Source organism: Spodoptera frugiperda, chromosome 14, assembly GCF_023101765.2.
Source record: "Spodoptera frugiperda isolate SF20-4 chromosome 14, AGI-APGP_CSIRO_Sfru_2.0, whole genome shotgun sequence".
NCBI lineage: Eukaryota > Metazoa > Arthropoda > Insecta > Lepidoptera > Noctuidae > Spodoptera > Spodoptera frugiperda.
This window is the reverse complement of record NC_064225.1, coordinates 1,147,349-1,155,582: the sequence shown is the minus strand read 5'-3', so window position 1 is coordinate 1,155,582 and position 8,234 is coordinate 1,147,349. Positions and strand designations below refer to the sequence as shown.

At 39.2% G+C, this 8,234-nt stretch overlaps 1 protein-coding gene across 1 annotated transcript; it reads right to left on the bottom strand.

The window, feature by feature from the left end:
• Positions 1 to 552: 552 nt before the first annotated feature.
• LOC118279374 (nose resistant to fluoxetine protein 6) lies at positions 553 to 7,983 on the bottom strand. The gene is made up of 13 exons (XM_050698314.1): positions 7,840 to 7,983; positions 7,330 to 7,541; positions 6,672 to 6,877; positions 6,202 to 6,293; positions 5,672 to 5,853; positions 5,097 to 5,239; positions 4,586 to 4,742; positions 3,989 to 4,182; positions 3,396 to 3,546; positions 2,612 to 2,795; positions 2,025 to 2,167; positions 1,225 to 1,334; positions 553 to 1,096 (listed from the first exon to the last, which is right to left on the bottom strand). The coding sequence occupies exons 1-13, from the start codon at positions 7,874 to 7,876 to the stop codon at positions 1,018 to 1,020; spliced, it is 1,890 nt and encodes a 629-aa protein (XP_050554271.1). The 5' UTR covers positions 7,877 to 7,983; the 3' UTR covers positions 553 to 1,017.
• Between the last annotated feature and the right edge of the window lie 251 nt (positions 7,984 to 8,234).

Below are 8,234 nucleotides of genomic sequence, written 5' to 3'. Positions count from 1 at the left end.
AGGCGCTTAGCAGAGCGGGCGAAACCACTCCGAAGTAGCTAGTATAATATGTATACATATTTTATTAGGTACTCCAGTTTACTACAATACTATATTGTCTATACCTATGTATAGGTACAGACAAATCATTAACACCTATAATATTATTAATTTGGGGTGGAAGTCAATTGTAGAAAGGTTTTAGGAGCATTTTCTTGGATTACTTATCAAATTTTTTCTTTTACTTTATTTTGGAATGGTGATTTAGTGGCAATCCGCCAATGTCACCGTACCCTATAGTACTATCAAAAGCAGGTGCTATGTCTAAGCAACTTCAACACTCAATAAAATCCCTGGACCTTTCGTCCTACACACACTTTGGTATGTACCTATAGAATGCTGCTACTTTTAAACACATGCCATACAGTCAGAAAGTTTCTAAGCTAAAACAGACAATGTTTCGCCCCCCCCCCTCACACATTTAAAAATTGATACATCCACGTGAGTTAGCACTTGGCTTTGGCCCGTACTGACTCTCAAATCCGGCTCAAAAGAAAAATGAAAAGACAAATAATAAATAACAATAATTTATTTCAGACATGCCCACAATTTTGTTAGTAATATTGAACTTAAAAACTAATGTTAGTGATAACAATACAAACACAGAAAAGAAAAAATCAAATAATAAAAATTAAAGCAGTAAATCAGTCATTAAATTAGATGTAAATGTCATTTATTTGTCAATATTTTTTTATTAGATAAGCCGGTAAACAAGCTGACGTATCATCTGAGGTAAGCGATCGCCGCCGCCCATGGACACTTGAAATACCTCTGGTATTTCGGTGTTACAAGTGCGTTGCCGGCCTTTTGGGGGTTAGGAATTTAAGGTTTGTTAGGGAATCGGGGATTGGGAAGGGGGGAATTAGGCCTCCGGTAACCAGCATAACAAATTACAATAATAACATTGAATTTAAATGATCTGCCTTTATGGTATTTATACATTAGACTATCTATTTCGAACTGAATTTTTTTTTTGTCTTACGAAGATTTGGTCTTAGTAACGCCATTTCTATGTTGGGTTCCATTCGTAGCAGTAGCTCCAACTGGTCCATTTAGTCTGTTAAATAAAAAAAACACAATTTGATTCAATAATAGGTTCATACTTCATTTGCTGTTTACATTTAAAGTATTGGCGGACGGATATTGAAAAATATAGTTAAAGTACTATAAAAATAGTTATCGTACTTGTTGAACAAGAGCTGGTTGGTGATGTTGATCAGTGGCGCCTCCACAAACAGCCACATCGCGTAACTGAGCCCTATTGATATAACCGATGCTCCTACTGTGCTGTAAAGCTGGAAGGAAATTACAAGGTCTTACAAAAATATTTGTTACGAAACTACAGGACTACTCCTATTGATCGAGAAATTGTTAGCCAAAATGGAACGGGTTCGGAACAGTAACCCTTAGTATGAGTTTGATTTACGTTTAAAGTATGTAATCGAAACGTGACCAAATTAGGCACTCTGATTGGTCAGCTCGAATAAACCATCCAATCAGAGTGTCGAATGTACTCTTGTTTCGATTACTTTAAACGTAAAGCAAACTCATACTAAGGATGATCTTTGGGTTAATTTAGTTAATATTATCAATTTCAATCAGTTCCTAATTTCGAAACTTGATGATATAAGTATGAGCATTACGTATGTGCATGCATCAAGTGTGCGAGAGCCATGCTTCGGCACGGATGGGCTGGCTTGACCGGAGTGATACCACGGCTTCACCGAAAACCGACGTGAAACAACACTTGCGTTGTATTTCGTTGTGTGAGTGAGGTTACCGGAGGCTCAACCCGATCTTCCCAATCCCCCATTCCCCAACAACCCTTAAATTCCTTACCCCAAAAGGCCGGCAACGCTCTTGTAACGCCTTTAGCGTTTCAAGTGTCCATGGTTGGCGACGCTTGCTTACCATCAGGTGATTCGACTGCTCGTTTACCGGCTATTCCGAAAATAAGTTATAAAAAATATTGCACTGGTACTCACTATACAATAGAAATCGAAAAAGTGAGTCGATCGTTGAGAAAGTTGGAACTTCTGAATCACCAGCGGGTGGACCATGTAAATGCCGTAGGACAGGCGACTTAGAGGTGTGAACGCGGACCAACTCAGCATATTGGAGACTATAGCTGGAAAACAAACATATATTTTAAATATCAAAATATAATTAAGTAGATCAAAAACCCAAAAACGGTAATAATAGGGATGATGATGCGGTATGAAAATTAAAAATCTATTTAGTCCGTCAGTTAAGTAATGAAAATAAAAATATTGGACACTTATTTTTTATTTTGTCATTTAAAATACTCGTAACAATACTTAGATAAAACATATCAAAATTTAGGAGTGGGAGCGAATACGATACTTTTTTACGTATAAAATATAACTAGAAGTGACGTCACACGATATTTCAAATCGATATTTCTTCGAAAGTATTTGTTTTCGAAAGTTTTAATAAGTAAAAAAATAAAAAATAGTGTGTAATGTTTTAAAATAATCTACAAGACGGACATTTAATAAAAAAAATGTCATCTACCCTATTGTAGTCAACTAAATATGCAATTAATACTTACGAACAGTTCCATATTCACACATCCCTATAATGCAGCAGATGGCAGCAGACCAAAGGATCCTCTTCGTGCCTACGAAGACAGCAGCCTCCAGAGGGTCATATCCTCGGCAAACGATTATATAAGCTATGGACAAGGTGAACAGCATGGCACACACACCCACAGCCGTAGCGATTATAGACCAAGTCTGGAAGTAAGATGTTATTATCATGAATTAAATTTACTACGATCCCTTTTCTTTGTGCATTATCAAATGTTTTTTCATAATCAATTTTTCATTTTTTTTATATCATAATCAGTAGCAGCTCGACAGTCGCCGCGTCCTGTGTTGCGGAATCCTGCTCATGAATGTGAGCCTCTAGTATGGCTTGAAACTAGTCGAGTTCCTCGTCAAACAGTTACGTGAGTAAGCCGATAACATAATAATTAATTTAGTACGTCTCACGAAAGTTACAATAAAAAAAATCTACATAGTATAAAACAAAGTCGCTTTCTCTGTTCCCTTTGTACGCTTAAATCTTTAAAACGCACGCAACAGATTTTGATACGGGTTTTTTTAATACATAGAGTGATTCAAGAGGAAGTTTTATATGTATAATACATGCATAATAATCACCATTGCACGCATGCGAAGCTGGGGCGGGTCGCTGTCGCTGTTTATAAATACTTGGACGTTTTTAACAAAGTTAATTCTTAAAATGTTAAAAACTCTAACAGATACTATAATTAGACAGAAGCGGGGCTCAACTCTTACTATACAGATAGGAAAGTCCTCAAGAAGACCTACTTTAGGAACACATTTCCTGTAGACACCAGGTTTGTAGATGGTTGTGAGGTACCCCATGGCGATGCCCACGAGGTACGGACTGCCGCGGCTGTAGAACGGCGTGTAGATGTAGTTGAACTGCCAAGTGTCGCGGTAGTTCATAATGTGCTTGCTGAAAGAATAATTACAACGTCAACGTCACGCCTTTTATCTCCGAAGTATTCACTATTTTACACAGTGCCCGAGAAGTTTCAGTACCCGAGAACCGTTGCCCAGCAGTCGTACTTGCGATCACTCAACCGAGTTCGATTCCCGGGTCAAGTACTACTGATTTTTTTTCGGCTATTCGACTATTTCTCAGTAGTAGCACGGAGTCTGGAATTATGCCCAGTATATGGCAATAGGTTCACGGGCAAATATTACAAGGGACTTATAACACAAATGGTGAAAAGTGAATGTACATTGTACAGTGGCATTACTTGGCGCAATGTGCTTCTCTGCCTACCCCCGCAGGTATAAAAGGCGTGACGATGATCTTATATGGACAATTTTATATTTTTTGTCAATCTTTTTTTTTCTATAACGTAAAAGGTGAAAAAAAAGCAATAACTTACCCAAAATCCAATAAGATCACAGCTTGGAAATTAAGCCAGTACGTCAATACTGCAGGAATGATCATGGACAGGAGTAACACAGCTACAAACACTGTATAGCCAAGCTGCCTTTTCTTCTGATAGAAGTAGAAGATGAGAGTGCCCAGGATTGCGAGGTGATAATCACAGGGCAGGTACCAAGTGGTTGCTTGACACTGAGAAGAACACAGGGTACTTTATTGTACAACAACAACACTATAAAGATCTCGTACATGACTTTAAAAAAATCTGGAACTCATGTCAAAGTCAAAAGTAAAAGTAAAAGTAAGGGGGTGAGAGTGAGAGTGAGAGTGAGAGTGAGAGTGAGGGCGAGAGTGAGAGTGAGAGTGAGAGTGAGAGTGAGAGTGAGAGTGAGAGTGAGAGTGAGAGTGAGGGCGAGAGTGAGAGTGAGAGTGAGAGTGAGAGCGAGAGTGAGTGGGTGGGATATCTACCATGAAACGGTGACGCCTCGCCGATTGTCTTGTGGTTCGATGATGGAAAGGACTAGGGGAATCAAGTTGTGCAATTCCCCCGAAAATACGAAGCGAAGGTACGCTTTAATCAATTTACTGTACTTACGCTGAGTTTTATATCGAAATTCACCAAGAGCAAGTTTCTCAGCCAGTATTTCTCGCAAACATCTGTCTCTTCCAAGTTATACCAGCCTGGCCCGGAGTTCCAGTGTTTGGATACAAATGTTAAGTAGAACACAACAATGGCGAAGGGACCTATTAACCTGAAACAAAAATGTATTATCATTCTGGTTTACTACCTCGTTGGCCGAGTGATCGCAAGTGCGATTGCAGACAGACAGACCAAATTTGTAAAAAATGTTATTTTGGTTTATGCATCGCATATACATATATACATATGCATGTGGTAAAAAGCGATTAAGCGACACTCTAATTTTTTTATGAGGGGAAAATCATCGAATGACTTCTCCCGCCTTGAGCGAGGCGAGAGGGAGTATCAGACTCTTACCGAATAAAAACCACCCCGTTCCTACTTCTGCTTTTCGAGCCGAGCTCCGTAAACCCGCTAGGTAGTCCGCAGCTTCGGATCAGGCATCAGCCCTACTGGATTTACTTACCTTATGTACCGTTTCCAGAGTACGCCAAACAAATTCTGTTGTCTTCCCATCAGTCCTCTCATATGCAGGAGACCAGACATAGTGAAGAACGTGTCCACAATGATGTCACCATGGAGATATGACACACCGATGCCTTCAAATTGCTGGAAATTATAAACGTATTATTTTCCATAGTGTTTATTTAAGGATAAGGATTTCACTCATTTCTTTTAACTTTTCTGAGAAATACAACCTATTCTAAGTCTGTGTGCTCCATCTTCAGCCACATCTTCGCTTCGCCGTCCTGGCAGTAAGCGGGTTGGTGGCCAAACGCAGACATATCGACGTTAAAAAAAAATCATACTTATTCAGCTTTATACAAGAAAATTATTTAGTGGTTTCACATTGGTAGTCAAGATATCTATATGTATAAATAAAAATGACTTGCCAAAATGTAAGTACGTATACATATAATTTCTGAACAACTTGGATGATTTTTTTAAATGTGTTCCATAAGAAATGACTAAAATGACATTATAATTAGTATGTTTCACGAAAGTTATAATGAAAAAATATAATTTCGTTCAAGGACCTACCTTTTCAAAATCTGCAAAATTATTGATACCAGATAACACTATATAGAGCACCACATGCACTATGACGATAAGGGTTGCAGTCAGGAATCTGATACCGTTCATCGAGCGAATCTCACCCTTATTGACCTTCACTAAATCTTCTTGGTTCTTGATGATACAGAATGATTTTGTTATTATGGTTTCTGGAATATAATGTTCACTGAGTTACATAAAAAAGTAAATTTAGGGCTTAAAATCACCCAATTACTTCTCCCGCCTTGGGCGAGGCGAGCGTCAGTGTCAGACTCTTACTGACTAAAAACCACCCCGTTCCTACTCCTACTTTTCAAGCCGGAGCCCGGTAAACCCGCTAGGTAGTCTGCAGCTTCGGATCAGGCATCAGCCCTACTAGGCCCCAACTATGGTGGTCTGATGGCTTACTGAAGGGCGCGCGGAACGCGACGCGCCGCACGCACGGGTGGAATCAATGGACCAGTATAATTATAATACATGATTATGTATAAAAAAAGTATTATTATGTTATTTCTTACTTAAACTGTTTGGCGACTCCTCTCCAGATGATACATACATCCGATAGCAGGTCGACGCCACAGCCGTTGTTATCAGCGATAGTATCAAGGCTCTGGAGAGAAATAACACATTCTAACACAATTTATATCCAGTTAAGAACTAGGGTTCCCTAAAAATGTATTATTGACATGAAGCAAATACAAAGAGATGTCATAACTGGATTTCCCTTTAACATAATGCGTGAGACTTTACGGCAAGCGCAGGATTTCAAACCACGCCCATCTCTATTTTCCACATTTTAATGTGCTATTACCAATTACCCCCCATCCCAATCCCCGATTCCCCAACACCCCTTCAACTCCTAACACTCGAAAGGCAGGCAACGAACTTGTAACGCCTTTGGTGTTTCAAGTGTCCATGTCGGCAATTGCTTAACATCAGATGATCCAACTGCTCGTTTGCCGGTTTATTATATAAAAAAGTAACTTACATGAAGATATAATACCCAGTAGAGTATGGTGCTCTCTCCCCAGCCTCCTGGCAGTGTTTCACCGTGACGTCAGACGCTATGCTGCTCAGTGTAGCTGACTCATACATCACTTTAGTCAGTTTAGAGACCGCATTGGATGAGCAGACTGCTGGTATACATATACCCCACATGATGTGGTTCACAGGCAAACCAGACGGAGATGGTGACTAGAACATAAAATATGTTATTTTTAGGATCAAAAGTATCATAGGATCCTTTAAAAAAAGGTTTAAGAGATATTTTTGGTGATGACTGACAAGGTGGTGATTTTATTGATGTAAAATCCTCACATTAGGGTGCTTTTCTACCAGAGATGTGCTACGTAGCTATGCTACGAAAATGTAATTAGCTAAGCTGTAAAACTATGTGACCGTTTCCACTGATACGACAGCTATGTAGCTGTGCGAGGAAGAAGCGTAGCTCGAGTATGCGATGTATCGATAGTAGGGAAGCAATTCATAGCACACATCTTATAAATCATAGCTGAATCCGTTTCCACTGATGCTAAGCTTGAATATGATTGGTGGAAACCAAACACATCCACAGCAACATAGCATAGCACATATCTACTGGAAAAACACCTTAGGTCCTCTTTTATTTCTCTCGCAAAAGAACTTACATTAATGAATTCCATGGTTGGCCCCAAGGGGTCGTAATCTGCAACTGTTTTGACATCACTCTCGTCAGAAAGCAGAAAGTCGGTGAAGCAGTACTTGGTCTTCATTTGTGGATGGGTGTGCAGCCATGGTGGCTTTAGACATTGGTCGTAGCTCGCGTAATGCCTGAAGGATCCATATAGATTGCCTGTTGGAAGTGCGTTGGAATTCCAAACTGAAAAAAAATGCACAACTTAAATGAGAATGCACATAGCCACATTACACGTAGAAACCCCGACAATCTGGAGAGGCTGGTGGTTGCTGGTCAGGCTAACGGGAAAACATCTTGCGGTCGTTCACCAACCTGTTGGCTAAATCCAGTAAAAAACCTCATTGGCCTGACGGTGATTGGGAAGATTGGAAAGGGGGGTAATTGGGCATCCGGTAACCTCACTCACACAACGAAACACAATGCAAGCGTTGTTTCACGTCGGTTTTCTGTGAGTCAGTGGTCGTGCCGAAGCATGACTTACCCACACTTATACAGGAAATATTTAGTATACAGCTCATGATGATAAATATTTTGTTGGTACAGCAGCATAAAGAAGCATTGATTGGTAAGTTAAGGAACCAGTAATCCGTATGAATATTTCTTCTTGACGTTCTTCTATAATACATATATTTTAAACTTGGATCTATCAGAAATCCACTGCTTATATAAAGAATCTGGAAATTTCTGAAACACGTAACTCATTATCTGACCAAACGTAAACGCGTATAAAAAGTAATTTAAAACACAATTGAAAAAAAAAACAATACGTTCCCACTCCTCTACGTCAGTGAGTGACGCGTAAAAACTGATTATGAATAACAAAAATTACAAAATATGAGTTAATTATTTACAATAATTAATATTTTTTACATATTA

Coding starts and splice junctions, on each gene's coding strand:
- LOC118279374 (XM_050698314.1), bottom strand. CDS start 7,876: ATGAGCTGTATACTAAATATTTCCTGTATAAGTGTGG. Junction 2,796..3,395: donor ACAGGAAATGTGTTCCTAAA/GTAGGTCTTCTT, acceptor TCTTACTTCCAG/ACTTGGTCTATAATCGCTAC. Junction 1,097..1,224: donor AACCAGCTCTTGTTCAACAA/GTACGATAACTA, acceptor TTTATTTAACAG/ACTAAATGGACCAGTTGGAG.